General features: G+C 42.0%; 1 protein-coding gene across 15 annotated transcripts in view; it reads left to right on the top strand.

The window, feature by feature from the left end:
- The window catches only part of PPFIBP2 (PPFIA binding protein 2), a 192,737-nt gene that overhangs the window by 116,704 nt on the left and 52,572 nt on the right, over positions 1-23,461 (top strand). For 14 of the 15 annotated variants that reach the window (XM_074230119.1, XM_074230121.1, XM_074230118.1 and 11 more), the window contains 2 exons: positions 1,732-1,845; positions 22,665-22,796. In XM_074230119.1, coding sequence (XP_074086220.1) covers positions 1,732-1,845; positions 22,665-22,796 — 246 coding nt within the window. Of the gene's footprint in view, positions 1-1,252; positions 1,564-1,731; positions 1,846-22,664; positions 22,797-23,461 lie in introns of those variants that run through there. The other variant, XM_074230129.1, reaches the window with a different exon arrangement.

Below are 23,461 nucleotides of genomic sequence, written 5' to 3'. Positions count from 1 at the left end.
CATGGCAGTAAAGAATCTGGTAAAAGTTATCCGTGTACAACAAAAGGTATCAGACACTATAGAAAGTAGGAAAAATACTGCATATAGGAAAAAAAGTAGGAGATCAATTTCAGTTCCACTTTTTCCCCTTTGCTCTCTATGTGACCTTGGGAAAGGCCCTTGATCTACTTAAGCCTCAGTTTATTTGTAAAAATGAAGGCATTTTAGACTTTTATAGTCCTTTCTATTTCTAAGTTATGTTAATTAAGGAAATCAATTGGACTCTGTAAACATGTTTGCTAACAGACATGGAACCCAGAGAAAGTATACCCTAAAAGAAGGGAGCATTGTATTGTTCTATATTCTTCAGAGTACCAAACTTTTAAAATGATGCTATGAGGGGGCCTGTTTTCTTTGGTGAATGTTTCTTTGTTGGGTAGGACTGTGGGTTGGGGACTACTTTCAAAACACATTGAAATAACTTTTTAAAAACCACATATTAAAACAAGACAATTAAAAATAAAAATGGAATAATGACTTCAATGTTAACAGACACCTGGGATGAGTTACTACTGTTGAATACTATATTTAGCTTTGAACTTTTTCCTGCTCATGCAGAGGTGGAAACATTTTGAATAGGTTCTAAGTTGAAAAGACCAAAACCATTAATGATGATTTTTGGTAAGAAAAAGCACAGGAATATTTCAGATAAACTTATCTTACAGGAGTCCCTTTTAGAATAAAATAGTTTTTAAGCATTATTCCCCAGTCCTTAGCTCCAAGAAAACATTAGAAAACATTCTCCAACATTCCAACACATAGAATTATCTGAAGTGTTTGAGGACGGTGAACACACATGTGGGGACCACTGGGGCCTGGAGAGGCCTGGAACATGCTGTTTACCTTTTTGGTGACTGCATGAGATTTCTTGAGACATCTCAAACAAAAATCCTTATGAGATGGAGCCGGTAGAAAGTGCCATGAGCGGTGCCTGCCCTTAAGGCCCTTTTCTACCAGCACTCCTCTCCTGACTGCCATTGCTTCCCATCAGTCAGAAATCTTGTTAGAGTTTTTTGAAAGTTCTTCAGAAGGTGACTGGCTTTTCCCTCCTACCCTGCAAAACCGCTCCTGGGTGCCAGTTTCTGGCAGTCGTGTTTTGGCATGCAGACCCTGGAAACCCTTCTGGAGCCAACCGTTGCCAGGACTAACTAACTCATGCCCTTACGGCCACATTCTCTAATTGCTTCCAAAAGCTTGCCTGATAGGCTGGTGCTTCTTACTCTATGTGAGAGGTGGAAGGTCATTGGTTTGCTCCTTGCAGGGTTGGGTTTTTTCCCATCTTCTCCCTTCAAGTGGTAGGCTCCCCGGGCAGCTTGCTCAAAGACGGCTACGCTTTTACCTTGGGCCAATAGCGTGCTGCCTTCCCTGCTGCGCTCTAGGCTCCCATATAAAGAAAACGATGGGCCTCCTATGAAAACAGGCTTTTCTACTGAGGCTTCTTACAGTCAATCTGTTTGCCTCTCAGATGCCTCAGATGACAGATGGGCAGTCTTCACCAGGAGATGTCAAAGCCCTTCTGGTGAGGTAAGGAGCAGACTTGCCCCTTTTGTGATGTTTAGCAGGATCTACATGTTCCAGGCGCTGGGTCTGCCAGTCATGGTCATGGTGAGACCACCCCCCCCCAGGTTGTGGTTGATGTGAGAGCCTCTTAGCCCTGATGATTTCAGTCTGTTTCTGTTGGTCCCTCTGTAGGTGAGTGTCCTGACCGACCAGGTGGAGGTCCAGGGTGAGAAGATCCGGGACTTAGAAGTTTGTCTAGAAGGGCACCAGGTGAAACTCAATGCTGCTGAAGAGATGCTTCAACAGGTGAGATGAGAGACATAAAGGAATCCTAACCTGTTACTGAAAAACTGCAGACCTAAGGGTTACTTAAAATCAAAGCCTCAGGCAAGTGGATTAAAAGTGCAAGGATTTAAAAGAATTAAAAGTGATTTCCTTACTATTTCCCAAGAAGAAGAGCACAGATTGGTTAGTTTCTTGTCAACCTAGGAAATTACTTCAGTAACTGGTCATTAAAAAAGCTTCTGAATTGCAAGTATCTTGAGAATACGATAAGATAGACACATACTGTTGGCAAGGGAGAATGATCAGGGGAGAAAGTTGGCCAACAGGGGTTTTCTGCAGAACGGAGGCAAGGGAAGAGGACTTGTCCCGCTAGTGAACATAGAAGGGAAGGGGGCAGGAGGTAGCGGAGCAGGGGTGAGGGGGCCGGGAGGCAGCTTGCCATGGTGAGTAACCTGGGAGGGAAATGGGGGGAACAAGGCTAGCTATAACCTGTTGAGCAGGTTAAACTTAGCAGCAAAGTAGAAATTACTCAGAAGTTAATTCAGTACAACAGCCCTCTGTTGTCAGATTTAACCCCAATATCAGTAGGTTAATGTTAGCCCAACATGGTTTTTGAGAGAATGACTTTGTCAAGTAATCCAGAGGAAGAAAATATAAGCAACCAGAGGTTGGTTCCTAGAGCCAGGTGGAGCTTGGTGAAGCATGCAGGCCATGAGTTTCAGTTTCAGGCCTGGGGGTGGGGTAGGAACTGGGCTGGAAAGCAAGGTAAATGTGTTTACATGTCAGGTCCTAATTACCTGGAGAACAGCATCTGAGAGCTTCTTGCCTTTCCCTGATGCCATCGGGCAAGAACCTTACCTTAAAGATACCACCAGCAAAGCTTGCTTGTAGTAAAATAAGGAACAATAGAAGGGGGAGAAGGGAATTTCAGGGATTTATGTTAAGAGCAGGTGACAGTTTGGGGCCCTGATGGCTGCTCCTAATTGGTCCAGGATTTTATTTTTCTTTGAGTGCATTATTAACATAGAGACAACATAAGATACTGAATTCATGGAAGTGTTTCTCACATATACCGACTGTGTTCCTGGACAAGGGTCATTTAATCTGTCAGTGCCCCAGACAAGTAAGACTTGAATTTCTGGAGCTGAATAGGTAGGGTTTCCTACCTCCATCCCCCCAAAAACCCACTACATTGATACTTTTGGGGTTTTTTTCATATTGCTATCATCTCTTAATAACCACTTCCCTTCCTTGTAACTAAGAAGTGCAATTAAGCACAACAAATTGAACCTTTGACCATATCTAACAGTTTGTGCCCATACTTTCTACAACTCCTTTCATGAAGGGGGAAGCCTTCTTGGTTCTTACTCTGTCCTGCATCGGTTCATACAAGTCACTTAATTCTTTGTATCTGTCATTTCTACTGCACAAGAATATTACATTATATTCGTATACTACTGTTTTTCATCTCATTTCCCTACTGATGAGAGCATGACTTTCCTTGGGGTGGGGGGGAGACCAGGTTATGATTTTCTTTTTAAATCTCTCCTAAGTATTTTACTAATCCGTAAAATGCCAAATGCTAGAATATGTGTGAAATACCAGAGAGCAATTTTGCACAGCTTTACTATAATAGAATGAGTATTATATAGAAAAAGCACAACTGAAGCTTTGATGTTCAAAAATGCAGCATTTCCTTCATAAGAGGGAACCTGGATCTGAATTGTGAGTCAAAAAGCCTGGCTTCTAATCCCTGCTCTATCATTAAATTGTTTTGTGAACCTAGGGAAGTCACTTAGCCTAATCCTTTTTGTTGTTGTTAAATCAAAAACCTCAGTGATCTCTTTCTTCCTTCTCTATTACCCTCCATATTAGGACTGTTCCCTTTCTATCAAGTCCAGTCTCATCCTTCCTGTCTTCCAGTCATCCTGTCCTCTTTGTTCCCATAACTATCACCATCATCCATTTCTTTAAATCAACAATTTAAACTGTTTAGAGCCAAGAACATACCATTATATCACACTCCTAATATTAGAGACAAGGAAACTGAGATCCAGAAAAGTTAATGGACAAATAGTGGCAAAACCAGAACTGACCCTGATTCTCTTGACTCCATCTCCAACTACCACAAATTAGCCAATTTGGAAACTTAGAAAACCTCCCTTCCAAGTCTTGCTGCTAACATCAACCATGGCCTGCTTAGAGGCTGTCATTGTACTGTCTGACCACCCCTTGCTCATGTAAAAGAAGCCAACTTTTAGTTTTCCTGAGATCTAGCCTTAGCTCTTATTACGACAAGATCTATCTCATTTCTTCTGCATTTGTGTCTCCTAACCCAATGTTTGTCAATTTATTAAGGAACTCCCCCCCATTCATTTATCATCTTACATTTTTTTTTTAGGTATTTTGCAAGGCAATGGGGTTAAGTGGCTTGCCCAAGGCCACTCAGCTGGGTAATTATTAAGTGTCTGAGGCCAGATTTGAACTCAGGTACTCCTGACTCCAGGGCTGGTGCTTTTTCCACTGTGCCACCTAGCCACCCATCATCTTACATTTTTTTTTTACCTTTTTGTTTAGAACACTATGCTCTTTTGTGTATGGGAAATTTTCAAGCACTGTATAGTGTTCCTTTTGTGTCTCTTGTCAAAAAAAGGGGTGTGTTAGAAAACCCTAGTGGAAGGATGCATATGCTCTGTGAGTGAGCACCAACCTTCCCTAACCTCACCATTTCTCTGCCTCTGTGCATTTGTGTACTCAATGGATAAAAAGTGGCTCCTGGACTTGGCACACGGAAGGTGAGGCTTCTGGAAGGCCAGGCTGGAGACAACCAAGCCCTCTGAGTTTCACTAGTTCATTTGTTTTGCCTAATTTCTCTTAGGACCAACTTTATAGATTTTTTTCAAATTTGCACTCTTGTAACATTTCCTTCGTTCAAAAAACATTGAGGGAATCTTACGGGTTTAATTTCTTTTAACATTAAAGTTTTAATTTTCTAGAGTATGATAGCATCTAAGGTCTTGATAGTTTATTTTTGTTTGGCTTTTTTAAAATAAATCTTCTCTTTCCTTTGGTTTTGTGGATTTGGTTAAGGTGACCGCGTTTTTGAGAGTTCTGAATGACTGGGGTTGACCACCTAAAAATAACTATTCTTTATACAGGTGGCTTATAGGTGTGAGCAGATGTAGACCAACCTCTCTGGTTGGTGGTTTGGTGGGTGGTAATGTTTCTACCCTTTTCATTTATCACACTGCCCTGACTTTGGGTTTTATCACATTGCCCTGACTTCATTGAATCTTGTGTTGAGTAGACTCCTATTTTTCAAAGGGCCAAATAAAAAATATATATTCCTTTTTCTTGGAAAACTTGAGTAGGTAGAAATCATCAAGCTGCTTTTAATGGAAACTCAATATTAAGGGCAGAGTGTTACTTACCCAACTGCATTTACATTGGAATGAAGGCTGTCCTCCTTATTTTATTCCCCCTACCTTGAACCCAAACTCTATTTAGATGAGGATGGAGATCCTCCATTAATCTTTTTTTTAACAGCAAAAATAAGTAATTATGTATTTTCATTTCTCACACTCACTTATCTGATGGACCCTTCCTTTTTACAGAGAAACAATTAAGTAAAATTAACCAACACAAATTTCTTCTTCTTATAATTTAATATGTAATGTTCCCTGTCAGTTGTTCTCCTACTTACACCAAAGGAAGTGAGGCAAATTTTCTTATCTGTTCTCTGTCCAAGATTGGTCATCACAATTACTCACCATCTGATTTCCTTTTAGTTAGGTTATTATAGTCATGGCCTATGTTGTTTCTATTGATTCTGTACACTTAACTAACTTGGTTCACCATATTTCTTTGAATCTCTATATTGGTACTTTGGAACATACTAGAATTCCATTACATTTATTTGTGGCAATTTGTTCAACCATTTTCTAGTTGATTGGCATCTTCTTGGCTTCTGGGGAAGTCTGTGGGGGTTGGTGGAGGGTACAATACTACCATAAACATTTCTGGCTTGTAAACATTTCTGGCTTGTCTTTCTCTTCTGGTGCCATATGTGCTCTGGGGGATTTTCCTGAAGTCTGCATTGGGCCTCTCCATAAAGGCTTTGCTATTCTTGCCACAGCATTGATGTAACGCTAACCCTTGGAATGCTTGTCCACTGAACCCTGAATGGGTAGAGACTTGCCCCTTCAGGGGTGACTCATTAGCATCTCCTGCAAGTCCTTCTGGGCCTGGTAGTAAAAGTGATCCTGACTCACTGCTGACGGCAAAGACCTGATGTAAACAGTAGATATTCCTCCTCACCACATGCTCAGCAGCCTGCCTGCCCATTCTCCTCCCATTGCTGAAGCCCTGAGACTGCTGCCATGAGAACATCCTCCTGGGTCAGAATCAGAGTAGGTAAGATGGTCCTTCCTTCTGTCCTTGTTCTTAGAATGAAAATTAAACTAGTTTGAGAAAGGAGTCTGTACTTGCCTCCTGATAATGTAGTAAAAACTTCTGCCATTTTTGGACATCTGAGGATTTTAGGTCTTCAGAGCATTTAACTTTGAGAAGATCAGATTTTTATTCCTTGAAAATGAATATTCAGCTTTGAAAAATAGTCTCAGTCAGCAGATGTTGGTAACCAGGCAACAGAGGAGACGCCAGTTGGGTTTTCCAAGTCAAAAGGTTCCTAACAGTTCAGCCTGCTTTGAACATCTGAAAAAAATAGAGAGGAGGTATCTTTTGTTAGAGGACTGAGTTCTGTTAAGCAGATAGGTATTGAGTGTCTGTTGTATGTAAATGTACATACAGGCATGTGTATAAAACAGTTGCACTGGACAGTGTGGTTAGTTGATCAACAAGCATTTGTTCAGTGCTTATTTCAGATATTCCAACCATTATGCTAAGAGCTTGGGTTTCCAAAAAAAAAGGTGAAAACCTGCTCCGTCACCAACTCCTATTTGTGTCCTCACAAAACTCACATTCTAATGGAGGATACAACATGCAGATTAATGTACATGCAAGAAACATGGAAAGAAAGTTTGAGTTCATTTCAGGAGGAAGAATCCAGCAATGGGTGGAGTGGAGAGAGAGAAGGGGAACTGGTAAAGTACTCTGTCTTTGATGAGTTTTTTCTTTTTTTTTTTCCTTTTTTTTTTTTAGGTTTTTGCAAAACAAATGGGGTTAAGTGGCTTGCCCAAGGCCACACAGCTACATAATTATTAAGTGTCTGAGGCCAGATTTGAATCCAGGTACTCCTGACTCCAAGGCCGGTGCTTTATCCACTATGCCACCTAGCCATCCCTTGAGTTTACTTTTTATGGAGAAATAATATATTATGTATACAGTTAAGTAGTAAGAGGAAGGTTATTTGGGGAAGAAAGTTTTTAACACCTGGGAGGAGGGGAGGGATTAGATCAGGGACAGGATAACATGTAGATTGTTGTACATGCAAGAAACATGGAAAGAAAGTTTGAGTTCATCTCAGAAGGAAGAATCCAGCAATCGGTGGAAGGGAGAGAGAGAAGGGGAACTGGTAAAGTACCCTGTCTTTGATGAGTTTACTTTCTATGGAGAAATAATATATTGTATATACAGTTAAGTAGTAAGAGGAAGGTTATTTGGTGAAGAATAGAGTTTTTAACACTTGGGAGGAGGGGAGAGATTAGATCAGGGACCTGAACTGGGCCCTGAGAGAATAATAGGATTTATGTTGAAGGAAAGCATTCCAGCCATTGGGAGCAGGGGGAAACCAGGTGACAGTGGATGGAGTCAAGAAGACCCGAGTTCAAATGCTACACTTTCTAGCTTTATGACCCTGGGCAAGTCACTTAACCTCCATTTGCCTAAGCACTTCAGTATCTTTGTCAAAAAAAAAAACCCATGCTCTATATGGTCCACAATGTAATAAAGAGCTTGACCTGATTGAACAACTTGGAGAGCATTATGCTAATACGCAAAGCCAAGAGGCAACAGAGAGTCCAGGATAATAACTTATCAGTCCACTTTGGGTGAAGCATGGAGCGTAAGGAGGGAAGTACTGTAAAATAAGGCTCGTTTGAAGGACAGATTGCAGCAGGTCTTAAATATGCAGATTGAGTAGTTAGTCCATAGTCCTGATAAGAATTGGGAACCCCCAAAGATTATCAATCAGGTGAATGGCAGGATCAGACCCTTGTCTTCTGTGATGCTTCTCTTCAACCCTCTTCCTAGGGCAAAGTGATTAGACTCTAAAGAGATATGATGTAAAGCAATGCTAAGAGACAGGAGACCTGAATCTTAGTTCTCTGTTCACATTCCTTTTGTGACCCTGAGAAAATCACTTTTTTTCCCTCTGTGACTCGGTTTCCTTACCACTAAAATTAATATTTGGCCACATCATCTCTCAGATCTTATCTTAATGTGACATTCAATCTAATCTAATATTTTCAATAGTAAATCAATAAATATCTTTTGATAGCATTGAAGTAGGAACCCATTAATTCAATTCCCCTTTGCAATATCACTGCCTGAAAGTCCTGGAAAACGTCCCAGAGCAGGCTTGTGGGCTTCCAGTGGAAAAAGCACAAATTTGGGAGAGGAAGTCCCAGCCCTTCCCAGGAATGCCTAGGAAGGAAGAAGGCCAGATGCTAAAGAAATACAACAAGAGAGTGAAGTAGACAGCAAAGAGGGGATGAAAGAATCCCATAATGGAGGCAAAGTGCTTCTTAAGCCACACTGGATGTGTCTGGTAGAATTGTAACCAGTAATTTTTTGTACCTCATGCAGGGAGAGGGTAGGCAAAGGATCAAAAGAACCTCAGTTCTGATTCTTACTCCAGTAGAGCCACTGGGGAGAAGAAACATGGCCCTGGGATACTATGGAAAAGATTTATACCCTGGCTTTCAGGCGCTGAATCCAGAAAAAGAAAGATATGCACCCCCATGGCTCTGCTGGCACCTTCTGAGTGTTGTTCCTTGGGGTAAAGTCCCAAAAGTCCCTTGGCTTTGATGCCAAGTGTTCATAAAACTTCACCCTAGAAATGACAGTGGTGTGTCAGAGTCACCTGGAATGTCTAATCTTCCTTGGAGCCTTGGGCTCTCCTCAGTGATCCGTGATGAGGTTAGTAGAGAGTCTGAAGACAAGAATGGGGCAACTATTCCTTGGTGAACTTGATTCACATTCCTGGCTGCCTGCACACTTCAGTCTATGGCTTATTGAGTGAAATAACTATTAAGGGCCTACTATGAATAAAGCAGAGAAACAATATGGTGCACAGATGCCTTTGTGAGAGGTTTCACCCTGAGGTGCTAATAGTGAACACAGTTATCACCTAACTCCTTACCAGGGATTAGTTGATATTCATATGAGAACAGGAATAGAATCCAGGATATGGGCTTAGATTGAAGTGACTCTAAAGAAAGTATTGTTCAAGGACAATGGTATTGGGCATTTTCCTAATTTCCTTTTGAGTCTGGATAAAATGAGGTTGCAGTGAACAATAAATGGGGTCCTGGAGGGAAAGATACATTTAGTTTGGGTGGGGAGGAGTTCTGCCTTAGGGGGAGTGGCAGGGAGAAAGGGGTGGATATACATATGAACCTTCTAAGTTTAAATAAAGGAGACGTGACTGGCTTTGGAGTAGGGACGTAGGTTCAAATGCCAATAAACAGATCTTAGTTTCCTCAGGTAAAGTTTCAGGGCTTCTTATTCAAATCTAGGATCCTACAGAAATAGTATCACCTTTGCTTCTGTGAGAATGCACAAGAGAGTGCAGTAAAAAATATAACTTCCTTTGATCTTAGCAGAGCTATTTGGCATCTCTTCTGCCATTCTGGTGGGAAAAATAGAGATCTCAGCTACATAATATTACAAGATATTAGATTTGTAACTAGTTGAATGAGTGGACCCAAAGACTATCATTAATGGTTCAGAGACAGACTGGTAGAGGAGAAAGGATGCTCCAGTTAGAATCAAAGAACTTCAGTTCTGATTCTTACTCCATTTGTTATTATCTGTGTAATTTTGTACAAGTCAATAAACTTCTCTGGGCCTCATTTTCCTCATCAGAAAATGAAGGTAGGAGAAGCTATCTCAAAGATCTCTTCCATCTCTAAATGGATGATCCTGTGCTATGCTGGAGAACATCCCAAAGAGAGTGATCAGGATGGTGAAGGCCAGTATTTATGCATCTGCCTCATAGATGAAGGATTGGACTCGTTCCTCTTGATGCCAGAGGAAAGAATGAGCAATGATGAGTGGAGTATGGTAGAGTGAAACATTGAACTTTATGTAAGGCAACACTTGCTAAGGATTTTGAGGGATGCAGAAATGGAATGGATTGTTGGTCCATTGAAAGTTGAGTCTTCTTGAATGTTTGCTGCTACAGGTAAGCAGGTGAGCTGGGAAAAGGGCCACAGTCTCTCTGAGCTTTTGCATCCTTTTAAAAAGCTGGGAAAGAGACAATAGAGATCAGGTAGGTGTCAGATGATAAAGAGACCTATGTGCATTTGAGAATTTCTTTCTTCTCTCTCATTGTGGTGGTCCCAGCTAGTTGATTCCTCCCCACCAGCCCAGCTGATAGAATAGCAAAAGGGGACCAGTATCAGACAAAGGAGATGTTGGTGTATTTAAAAGAAAGCACAGAGAGGACTATCTATCCTACTGTCCCTTTGCTAAGAATGAAGACGTTTCTCTGGTGGCATTGAAAGAGGTTTCTTGGGGGTGGCTAGGTGGCGCAGTGAATAGAGCACCGGCCCTGGAGTCAGGTGTACCTGGGTTCAAATCCGACCTCAGACACTTAATAATTACCTAGCCGTGTGGCCTTGGGCAAGCCACTTATAACCCCATTGCCTTGAAAAATCTAAAAAAAAAGAGGTTTCTTTGGAGACCATTGAGTGACTGAAGGAAGGCCATGCTCCTAGTGATCTTTAAAAAAAAAAAAAAAAAACAAATCTGGCAGCCCTGGAAGTAGTTGAAGCATTAGAGGAAAGGGCAAAAGAAGCATCTTCCTGTGGCCAAAGGAGGTGAAGAGTCTAAGATATTTGGACTCCATTCTGCAAACAATCAACAGCTTTTGAAGGTTTTGGAGCCAGGGAGTGATATGTCAAAAGTGTTATCCCACAGACTTCCTCCCAGTTTAAGAGCTGAAACTAGACTTATTTTTTTAATCTAAAGGGGCTAAAGCTACAGATCCTAGCCATCAAGTCTGAGAGCTTCATGATCACCTTGTCTTGTCATGGAAGTGACAGCTTTACGGCAGGAGGCAGTTAACTCTATCCACTCTTATAGGGCAGTTGGTTTCTCATTATGTGTGCCAGACACTGACCCAGGGTGTTGAAAAGAAGGGGATATGATTTACTATTTTCAAACAATGCTGGTGGCCATTGAGTTTATGCAAACCCTTATTAGTTCCTATTATGTGTGGAATATCGTTCTAGGGACCAGGCACGTACAAAGTAGAGTTAAAATGGGGTCCCTCCTCATCAGTTTTTCATTCTAGAGTTAAGGGCACATATATGGATTACCATGGTACCAAATGCTTTCAAGAGTTATGAAGCATGGTGTTTAAGAATCCTCCCAGAGAGCGATGGTGGTTGCTAAATGCTGGGGAGGGAAAGATCAGGAAAAAGGTATTGGGGAAGGTGACACGTGAGTTGGTCCTTAAGATGATCAGGCTATTATGGAAATGTTCTGCACAACTAACCTGTATAACTTCTATGGAATTGTTTGCCTCTTCAGTCAGAAGTGGTGGGAGGGAGAAAGGAAGAGAATTTGGATTTTAAAAGTTTTAAAAATGAATACTAAAAAATTGTTTTTATATATCATGGGGCGTATAAAATACTAAATAAACTTTTAAAAAGTAATGATGGTCAGAGTTCAATAGGTGTTGAGAGACAACATTCCAGGCTTTGGAGCAGTATGAAGAAATTCAGGGAAGTGAGAAAGCCCAGAGCTTTTTCATTTGGGCTGCAGTCCAGAGCATAGAGAGGAAAGGGGACTTTGGATGGTAGGCTAAAAAGTTTGAGCCATGCTTGGTAAGCTGGAAGGAGCCCCTGGAGAGTTTTAAGCAGAGGAGTGTCATCACCAGAGCCACCTAAGGAAAATTCATTTGGCAGCAACCTAAAAGCTTATTTGGAAAAGGACAGGAGAGGCAGGAAAATGTGCTGGGAGATGCTGTGTAACAGACAAGCTGACGGATCATGAGAAGCTGGGCTAGAAGGAAAATGGTAGAAATAGGAGTGGGATGAGCATGGCAGAGATTGAACGACGAGGAAAGAAGGGAAGGGCATAGATGAGGTAGACAGTGCATGGAAGAAAGAGCTGAGAATCAAGGTACTAGGGTGGGTGACTGGGTGAATGGTGTACCAGTGACAAAAATCAGGAGGTGAACAGCAGCTGGGTTAAGAAAAAGGTGATGACCTCACTTTGGGAAATGTTAAGTGTGGAGGTGCTTCAAGGATCAGCAGTTGGGCCTGTACCAAAGGTTGCTAGAGAAAGAATCCTGGGAGCCTGGTGGAGAAGTCTGGGTTAGAAAGTTGTCTATGTAAAAACACATAGAATCTATTTTAAGGTGATGTGGGGGGTGGGGGGTGCCGTAAGCAGGAACAACAGAATTTGGATTTTGGTTTCTAGATTTCAAGGGGGAAGGGACATGGAGGTTACTCCAGTCCAACCCCTCCATTTGGCAGATGAGGACGTGGAAGAGTCAGAGGGGTTGAATAAGTAAATAATTATATTTATAATGATGACAATGATGCTGTTACCTTTGTGTCTGTTCATGGCAAGATTTAACCTCCTGCTTCGAAGAGGATTTGGAAATTTGAGGATTGTCCTGAGTATTTTCATACCATAGAAAAACTGGCTTAAACAACACTCCAAATCACATGAGATTACTTCATATCACAAAACTAGCCTAATATTTCACAACAGAGCTTTTCCTTGCCCAGTGGGAGGGTCCACTGGGGAAAGCAACTTCAGGTTGGATAGAGGTTTGGTATGTCTATGGACCTACCTATTAAAGCTACAGAACTTGGATTTTCTGGGAAATCTCAATTTCAATAAAATAAAGTGTCTTTTTTTTTTAAATAAGGCTTTGCTAAAGCAGCACCCTCTACCAGAAATTATGTCCTAAATTTTGACCTGCCTCCACAGTATAAATGGAGTTCCTCAAGCCAATTTTATATGTTACTGGAGTCTGGTTTGGAAAGATATCTCAAAGGAATGAAAATAGTTCTGGGCTCTGTAGGAATGGTGATACAAGGGTTGAAGAATGCCTTGGTCTACCTGAAGCTCCTAGATGAGGTCTCTTGCTATCACTCGCCTCTTGAGGAGGCTGAAAGATTACAAAAGAGTGGATAAGTTACTTGGTCCTTCTGTGCTTCAGTTTCCTCATCTGTGAACTCAGATTGAACTAGATGACCCCCAAGTTCCCTTCTACCTCTAATTCTGTGATCCTGTGACCTCCTAAAATGTGACACTTAGAACTAGGTTTAATTCTCCAAGAGAAATCTACCTAGGGATTAACAGTTTGTTGAGTTTTTTCATTTAAGTGTCATAGAGCTAAAGGAACTATCTAATGAGGAATGAGAATGTCAGTGCTAGGAGGAACTTCAGTTATTTACTGCTGATAGAGAGGAAATGCTTTCTACCACATCCCCAACAAATGGGATTGGCCATTTGATTGATTTAAAAATGTGATTGATTTAAAATGTTGTTAAGGATCAAAGATAGGGCCCTGAGTCATTCCCCAGAGATGGTCCTCCAGCTTGTAATACTGCTGAGCCATTAATTGCCTCCCTTTGGACTTGGTCATTCAGAAAGTTCCAGATCTCCTGTGCTTTGTGATCATCCCCTTCCCCCTCTGCCTTGACCACAGAGATAGCAAGAATCTTTATCAGCTTTATTGGCTGAAATTCAAGTGTATTTGTATGCAGTGTTCTTTTGAGTCAGAAAAGGAAATGGGGTTTGTCTGGCATGACTTGTTTTGGGGCAGGTAAATATGAACTCTCTGTCTCCAAGATTTTTTTTTTAGTTTTTTTTTTTAGTTTTTGCAAGGCAATGGGGTTAAAGTGGCTTGCCCAAGGCCACACAGGTAATTATTAAGTGTCTGAGGCCGGATTTGAGCCCAGGTACTCCTGACTCCAGGGCCAGTGCTCTATTCACTACTCCACCTAGCCTCCCCTCCAAGATTCTTAATAGTGAAGTTCTCCTCTTTGATAACTGCCTCCTTTTTTTACCTCCTCCATTGATGGGAATGAAGAACTTCTCTTGGACCTCTTGCTTTGCCTACTTTTTGACCTCTGTCCTTTCCTGTTCCCCAACCATTACCCTTGTTCTGGTTTTACCTCCTTCTGTCACATTAACCCTTTTAGTGAGTCTTTTAATGAGTTACCCATTCTTCATTCTCAAATCCCTTGATCCCTGCCTTCCTACTGTTCCTGTACTGCTAACCCCTAACCCTGGGTTACCCCCATCATCTACTTTCTTTTCTCCTACTGCCAAGCTGGCAAGGGCTGCTAAGACAATTGTAGCTGGACTTGCAATAATTAAGGCTATTTTACTTCCTGAATCATTTCACACAGTTCCTTTTATTCATGAGGCAACTTAGATGGCAAAGTGACAAGAGCTCTGAGTCTGAAGTTAGGAAGACCTGAGTTCAAACCCAGCCTCAGATACTTAATAGCTGTGTGATCCTGGACAAATCATTTAACACCTTTTTACCTCAGTTTCCTTAACTTTAAAATGGAGATGATAATAATAGCATCTACCCCTCAGAAGTGTTGTGAAGATCACACAATAATTTTTTTAAAATGTGTAGCATGCACAAAAAATGTGTAGTATAGTGTTTTCTTTGATTGATTCTGCTGTCCTCTAAATCTATAACTCAAATATCTTTTTTCTAAAATAATCTACACTCACTACCTCCATGCCCTCTCAAATCACTCACTACCTGTTTACTTTTCAGTTCCTTGCAGATTTGCTCTTGACCTCACCACTCCACTAAAAATTTCCCCAAGTAATTAGTGACTTTTTGATTTTCAAATCCAGTAATCCTTTCACAGTCCTAATTCCCTTGACCTTTTTGCCCACAGTTGCCACTGTTGGCCATCCCCTCCTTCTGAAAACTTTCACACTCTCTCTTTGGATTCCAAGACATTCTTCTGCTCTGGTTTTCCTACTGCCTTTTCAGACTCATTGATTGAATCATTCCCCGCCTCTTCTGAGGTTTCATCTCCCTTTTTCTATAATCTTTCTCTGGATGATCTCACCTATGGTTTCTTATATATTGCTTAGTACAGATGATTTCCAAATCTAAATATCCAGCCTCCAAGTTCTGTTTGGTATATCCAATTATCTCTCTGTCTTTTAGATTTCTATGTCCCTTCCAGTAAGACTTCAAGTTCAGTATTACAAATTGACTCTCCTTTCCTCTTCCCATCTTCAGCCTTCCTGTTACCTTTGTATGAAAATTATAAAGTTGTCTTAGATTTTTTTCCTTTTTGTCACCCTATCTAGATTGTCATTTGACTGGTCCCATCAACTCTAATTTAATACTACTTGCATTCATTATATCCACCACCTTGGCTTGTCCTACTCCACCTCCTTCCTGTACTGATAAAATACTATACTCCTGGTTCTACACTCTCTTGATTCACTATTGCTGAAATAATCTTCTAATGCTCTGATCCTGCTTGTGAAAAATGTTGCAAAAGGGTTTCCTTTTAAATAGGAGATTCTATGGAACTATTCTAGTTAGTTGGAGGTATCACATAAACTAATTTTACAAGAAGTTTGGTAGGGAAAAACAAGAACAAGATAAGATACTAGCTAAATAGAGTAGAAGGTTCAAGTGAAGGCTTTTTAAGGATTTATGTTCCTTGACAATAGAAGGAAGTACTGGAGAAGAAAAGATTAAAGATTCATGAGAAAGAGAGGGTGTTTGGTGGAGTAAGTTTCTAGAGGAAGCAATAACAGGTGAGATCAGATGATAAGCTATAAGAAATAAAGGTGATCTCTTCAAATACAGGAAGAAAAGAGGAAGGAATTGGTGATGATGCTAGGAAAATTTATAGAGTGAAGGGGGAGCCAAGGGTGCTCCCTCAGTTTTAGAAATAGAAGGCTAAATCTACTGCAAGTATAAGGGGTGGCATTAGTAGTTTGGATTGGCAGCTTAAGGATATAGGAAAAGATTTCAAATGGTGACTATGAGTGAAGAGGTTTTCTGAAGAGTGCCCCTCTCATTAATTTAGCACAGCAATGCTGGGGGGGGGATTGTGCCCCCACTATGCCATTGTAAATGTGGGAGAGAAGCTACTTTTCAACCCAAAGTGCTGACTGGTGATTGCTCATTTAGAAAGTTGAGGAAGTGAGCTATGCTTGACTAGAGTAGGATGGCAATAGAGGGATTGAATTCATGTTCTCTTTGGTCCTAAAAGAATTCATAAACTTTTGGGGCAGCTAGGTGGCATAATGGATAAGGCGCTGGCCTTGGAGTCAGGAGTACCTGGGTTCAAATCTGGTCTCAGACACTTAATAACTACCTAGCTGTGTGGCATTGGACAAGCCACTTAACCCCATTTGCCTTGCAAAAACCTAAAAAAAAAAAAAGAAAAGAATTAATAAACTTTTGCTTAGTATGTACAACTTAAGTAAGTCAGAACTTGGTTGACCCTTTCTTCTCCCTATCCTCAGGGTAGTTCCATAGGCATGTTTTGTTCTCTGAGCCTCCCCAACCACCTACTCTTAATTTGTTTTGTTAGCACCCCTGCAGTTATACTTCAAAAAGTCTTATTTGGGGGCACAACCCTTCTGAGAATGTCATCCACAAAATTGTTCAGCAAAATTGACCAAACCTTTGACTTCAAGACGCCAGCAAGGCAAATTTGTATTTTTATTTCTTTCAACTACCCATGTGTTCATTCTGGTTTCACATTGCTTCATCCTACTGGAGTACTCTGTCATTTGTTGGGAACAAGCTGGACCACATCCCACTAATGAGCCCTTCCAGACTAGTTGCTCTAGAAGGAGATAATTGTTTCAAGACATGATCCTTTTAAGGAAAGACCTTTTATTTTGAATCCTAGTTCTTTATATATCAAATTAAATCAAAAATGGAGAGTGGGAAATGGGTTTAGGAAAGGGAAACTGAGATTTGGTATCAAGGGGCCTGCATTCATTTGCAGACCAAATTGCAGATATTCTAGAAGGAACTATGAAGCCTAAGGCAATTCTTCATAAAGGGATAAAGAATAAAGTTATCTTTAAAGTCACTGCTTAACAGGAGCCCCCTCCCTGAATTGATTGATGAAGTTCCCAAGGGAGGAGAAGGAAGGAAGATACACAAGGTAAGAATGATCCTAGAAGAGCTTCCCTCAACAAAACTGGCTTTGGACAGTCATGTCCTATATATCTTAGCAGGTCATGAAGACTGCACACTATAGGCTTCAAATGTTAGTTCCCCAAATACCTGAATGTCCCTGGTCAAGGCATGTCACCTCTCTAGGCCTTTGTTCCCCCGTATGTAAAATGAAGCTAATGATATTCACATGACCCACCTTTGCTTGAGTCTTGTGAGGAGAAAACTCTTCAAATCTTAAAGGACTAGATAAATAGGAATTGTGTAGTGGAAAGAGCCCAGACATTGGGGTTACAGAGTTTACATTCAAATTCAAAATTTGTTTATCGCTGAGTTCAAATCCTACATCATTACCCATGTGGCAATGAACCAGCCTGTCCAGGCCATAATCTGCTCTTCTGGGATAGGAGGTTGAATTTGATGACTTCTAGATTCCTTTCCAATCCTAGAGCTAGGTAAGATGTTGTGATTGGCCCTCTGACACCTAAGAAGGGGAAGGCAACAGATTCACTTCAAAGATAGAACACACAGGCATAAATTCGGGGAAAGTGGGGGGGGGGTGTAAAGCAGTGAACCTAAAGAACTGAACAAAGCTGACTGATCTAAGCCTACTTTATTTTTAGAGATGAAGGAATTGAGGCTTAGAAAGATGAAAGAATTTTATCAGGATCACAGGTGACTATTAGCCAGAGAGCATGGGGAAACATTATTCAGGATTCGGTAATCCAGGAACAGCAGAGGTAAAGGTAGAGGATGAAGACTGAGCTGCCCCCCCAACCCCCTACCCCCCTTAGAACTATCTGCATGACATTGAAAAAGTCATTTAACTTCTTTGAACCTCTCTTTACCTATTTACAAAAATCTAGTTTGAACTAGATCCTATTCTGCTTTGAGTTCTCTGGTCCTGTAATTAGTTAGGGAAAGTCTGGGTTATTTAGAGTTTAGGGATCCTTATTACAAAAGTTTTAAATATCTGTGTCTAAAGAAAGATCAGTATTCTTCAGTAATCTCCCAGTACTTCAAGGGGTCCTGACCCTTTGTCATCAGGGTCGTAGTCCCTCTCCAGGGTCAGTTCAGGAATCTTGGCTTTGAGTATCTTTGGGAAAACCTCCAAGGATCACTGCCAAGCAAATGTCCCAGGCAGTGAAGACTAGGATGTCAGAGGATGGACTGGGAAGAGTGCCAGGGGGCAATGGGACTTGAGCTGCACTGTGGGGTGATCAGTGATGCTTAGAAGGTGTGTGACCTTGAGCAAGTCACTTAACCTCATTGCCTTAAAATAAAAATAGGAAAATAGTTTTTTTTAAAAGGGCAGAAGTTTTTCTAGGGAGAGCCTCCCCCAGGAGGGGAAGAAGGGGTAGAGACATGTAGAGTGTTGGAGGAGAAATGGTACACCAATGTAAGAGCAGAGTCTAGAGAGGAATTGTGGGATATAAAACTGGAGGTGATTGGGAATGATCTAGGTGTGAGGTGATGACAGTTTGGGCTGGCACTGTTGGATTTAAGGAGAAGTCTAACTTGAATCATAAGGCAGGACCTTGGTTCAAATCCTGCCTCAGGCACAGGTGTGACTGAATGACTTGGGCCAGTCCCTTAATCTCTTTAGTCCTCAGATTCCTTCTTTATAGAGAAGATCTGAAGATTCATAGTTAATGTTCAGTTTGAGGTGCCTGCTGGAGGACCAGCAGTCCAAATTGCAGATTGCAGTCCAGAATTCAAAATAGGCCACTGGGGAAGCACACAGGACTTGGGGCTGGATTCAAAGGTCTGGAATTGCTAACTGCAAAATGAGCACTTGATGAGATGGCCAAGTGAGAGTGAATCCTCTCCTAATCTGAGTCAGAGCAGACTGGCATTTGTATGAGGCCCCCCCCTAGATGGAAGAGGGAATAGAATAGATGCTACTGGAAAATTTCAAACATTATCTGGGTAAATAAGAGTAAAAACCCTGTCCTCAACTGGAAGCCAGAAGGTGCTTTAAAAAAAGATGTTGAACTTCTCTGAGGCTTCCTCCCTCAAGGTCCCTAGGACTTTTTGATGTAACTAATTAATCTAGTTGAAACAATTGAAAGGACATCCTTCAGACTGGGAAAAGGAAGATTTGGAGGACAGTTAACAAACTTGCCAATGTGAAAAAGTGGGTGCCATTATTCTATGCTTTGGCAGGTTTCATTATGTTTTTGAAGTGATGGGGGAAATAGTCTTCTTGGTATTGGCTCTAAAGTCTGAAGACCTGAGTTCAAATTCTGACTCTGATATGGCTTGTATGACCTTTGATAAATCACTGAAACTTCTTTGTGCCTCAGTTTCCTCACTTGAAAATGAAGGGGTTGAATCGGGTGACCTTTAGTGTCCCTTCCAGTTCCAAATCTATGAATCTGCTTCCAAATGGCTTGAATCCTTCAGACTATAGGTTTTTGATCTTGTAAATACTTCCTTTCTGCTTTCTTTGGTTGGATGGGAGTGGAGGGAGGTGTGCTATTAATTATTAGAAAGATTGAAAAAAAAGCTGATTTCATAAAGTGCTCTTTCTGACTTAGATGGACCACTGGGGATTGGTTCACAGGAAGAGTGCTAAATCTGGGTCTTGGCTTTGTCACTTGCTTATTATTCCTTTTGGTGAAGCTCCTCATCTTTGTAGGCCTCAGTTTCCTCATTTGTAGAATGAAGGATTGGACCAGGGACCACTACAGTCTGGCAGGTCCTTGGTTCAGACATTTAAGGGCTGAAATCTAAGGGAGGAGCAGATGGAACCTTGGCATAGTTCTGAGTCTGACAGAGGCAGAAGCAAAGATGGGCATCTTAGGAACAGGGTAAGGGGAGGGAGAGCTAGTTTGTCCAAAATGAAGGTTAGGATAGGGCAGGAGCTACGCTTTTTTTGCATTTTAAAGATTGTATTTATTTTGAATTTTTACAATTTTTTTCCCCTAATCTTGCTTCCCTCCCCTTACCCCCCCCATAGAAGGCATTCTGTTAGTCTTTACATGGTTTCCATGGTATATATTGATCCAAATTGAATGTGATGAGAGAGAAATCATATCCTTAAGGAAGAAAAGGAAGTATTAAGAGATAGCAAGATTATATAATAAGATAACATGTTTTGTTTTTCTTCCCCAAAAATTCAAGGTAATAGTCCTTGGTCTTTGTTCAAACTCCACAGTTCTTTCTCTGGATACAGATGGTATTCTTCATTGCACGGAGCCCAAAATTGTCCCTGATTGTTGCACTGATGGAATGAGCAAGTCTATCAAGGTTGATCATCACCCCCATGTTGTTCTTAGGGTGTACAATGTTTTTCTGGTTCTGGTCATCTCACTCAGCATCAGTTCATGCAAATCCCTGACAGAAGCTACTCTTAACTTATACCCTAGTGGATAGTGGATAAATGATCATTCTTGATCATTCTTAGGAGTGCCCTTGCTTTCCTCTAATAGTGAATCTCTATGTCCTACTTCCATGTTTGGAGAAGAAATGTTATAATTTTCTTACTATACTGTTTCATTAAATAAATGTGAACTCATAGTATTATTGCCTGACAAGAATAAGAGAAAAACAACAGGTTGGTAGAGTCTTGTGAGCTGTGGTATCTGAGTGAATACAAACCCACAGAATACCTTGAATATGGGCTCGTTGTTTCTGGTGTTTCTGCAAGTGAGGGTTCTCTGATGTGAGCAAGATTGATGAACTGACCCAGAAAACTTAGACAAATAAGTCACTTAAGTCCACTCTCCTTGAGCACACATTTTCTGCCTCCTACTCTCTCTGTCTCTTAATTCTTTCTATCTTTCTCTTCCCCTCTCTGTTCCTCCCTCCCCATTCTCTCTCTCCTTCCTCTGCCAAATTCTAACCTTCTAGTCACTTTTCCTTCCCTTTCAAACTCTTAGAAGGCTTCCTCTGCCCTCACGTCCCTACTTCCTGAAGTTTTGAAATGTTCCTTCTCCCCCCCAAAAAAGCTATTGAAAATGTTCTTGCCAAGGTCTCTAATAAACTCCTTCCTGCTAACTTTAGTGACCATTTTTCTGTCTTCATCTCTGGTCTCTGAACACCCTCTGCCCATACTGTGGGTCATGGCCCTTTTTGACACTTTTTCCCCCATCCCTTGCCTTCTAGGGCTCTACATTCTAATGTTCTCCCCCACCCCCACCCCTCCATCACTCCTCAGCTGCTTCTCCATCCTCCTCCTGCCCCTTAATAATGGGTTTTCCCTAAGGTTCTGTTCCAGGCCCTTTTCATAGATCTATCTCCACTATCAGTTTCCCAGGACTTCATAGATCACATGGATGGAGGTGACTCACAGATCTCTATCTCCTCCTTCAACATCTCCCCGGAACTGTTACTGGATTTTCCCATCTATTGGATACCTGAGCTCACCTTGGTTAAGACTCAGCTTCCCTTCCCCACTGAGTGACACCCCTGGTCTCCTCTTGCTTCACCCCAAATCCTTTTGCTTCTCCTGCTTAGAGGTCATTTAGTCCAGTCTCCTCATTTTATAGACAAAGAAACTGAGGCCTAGAGAAGTTCAGTGACTTGACCATGGCCACAAGAGCAGTAAATGGCAGAGGTGGGATTTGGACTCCCATCATTTGAGTTCAGAGAGATCAGATCACCTTTCTACTGTCCCACTCTCCCTCCCAGTGTTCTAATGGGTCTTTTATGCTACCAGAGCCTGGTGCTAAGCCTCAGCATTTTCTTGGTGAAGCCTGATTCTCCCCACCCAGGGCCAGGGTGAGTGTGGCAAGGTGCCTTGGGCCTTTCCTTTGTCTTACTACCCAACCCCCCAACCCCAAGCTGAGCTGCTTCCAATGGAATTTTCTGCCTTCTCAGAAGGGGAGCCCCAATCCATTGGGCTCATGAAGAGCTGGTCTATCCTGAACCATTCATGCTGCTTAACAGGAAGCACTTTGTTGTGCCAGTAGAAGGAGGTCTAGGTTCACCTCTGGGCCCCTGCTCTGCAGAAGCAGGATTGCACAATGGATAGCAAGGGTGAGGGTTGAGGGATCAGCAGAGACCTTGGTCCAGATTCTGCTCTGACCACCCATGGCAAATCCTAGAATCATAGGGGTAGAGACCATGTCATCTAATTCACTCTTCCCTCCCCACCACCCCCAATGAACTGAGACTCAAGAGAAAGGCCTTCTTCATTGCCACAACATAAATGGGGGATTCAGTCGAATCAGTAGGCTCCCACATGCCAGTGGAGTCTGGAGAGAAGCGATGGGCATACTGAGTCTCCACTCAATGGAGCCTCTGTCTCTGCCTCAGTTTCCCCACTTCTGAAATGAGCACAATACTACCAGCAGCAGCTAACAAGAGGATCCCAGAAAGAATGAGTTCACCTGCTTTTGGCCCTTTCAGGCCCGAGCATGTGTGGCTCACTCACCTGACTTGTCTCTGGACCGCCAGTTCTGACCCTAGTTAGGAATGGGGTCTTCTCTCAGGAGCTCCCAGGCCAGCCCCTCCATAGGGTGAGTGGAGGGAGTGTCTAAGATGCCTTTTCCAATTGCAGGAATTGTTGAGCCGCACTTCACTAGAGGCACAGAAACTGGAGCTGACGGCAGAGGTTTCTGAGCTGAAGCTCCGGCTGGTTGGCATGGAAAGGGAACAGAAGGAACAGGAGGAGAAGCAGAGGAGAGCCGAGGTGAGTCTGGCTGGTACAGCTCAGCCTGCCTGGGAGGGCCTGCAAAGACTGGCTGCCCCCCTGCCTTGAGGCACAACCTGTTAGTGGCCCCCCTGGCATAATTAGAGGGAGAAGCGCTGCCCCCTATGTGTCAGGTACACATTTTATCAAGACTGAGACTGACCCCTGTTGTTGGTAAGGCTCTTGTGGTAAAGCTGAAAGAGGTAGAAGAATGGAAAAGTGGTTAGAGTCCTGGACTTGGGATTCAAATCTTGCCTCAGACACTTACCAGTTGTGTAACCTGGAGCAAGTCTCTGATCACCTCCCAGTCTCAGTTTCCTCCTTCCTGTCCTAAATCCTATGAATAGGCTAGGCTCTCCTTCAGGCACCAGGAGAAGCAGGGCTGTGTCCTCAGTGAGGAGACAGTGGGGTTCAGGGGTGAGGTATACAATCAACTGTGACCAACATGCTGAGCTGAGCTTTTTTTGGAGTGAGGAAAGGGTCCATTTAGGAACAAAGGGACAGAGAGGGAGTCATTTAGAAGTAACCTGTTTCCAAAGTTGATTCACACCAGTGAAACATAATGTTTTTAAAGGCTATTTTTGGAAAAGAGAATGTTACCCCTCTGATATCTATTTAGCGAGGATGCAATTGAACCCTTAACATGCCAATGTTGGCTTCTCTTT

This window comes from Macrotis lagotis, chromosome 3 (assembly GCF_037893015.1).
Source record: "Macrotis lagotis isolate mMagLag1 chromosome 3, bilby.v1.9.chrom.fasta, whole genome shotgun sequence".
Lineage (NCBI taxonomy): Eukaryota > Metazoa > Chordata > Mammalia > Peramelemorphia > Peramelidae > Macrotis > Macrotis lagotis.
This window is presented reverse-complemented; position numbering and strand designations above follow the sequence as displayed.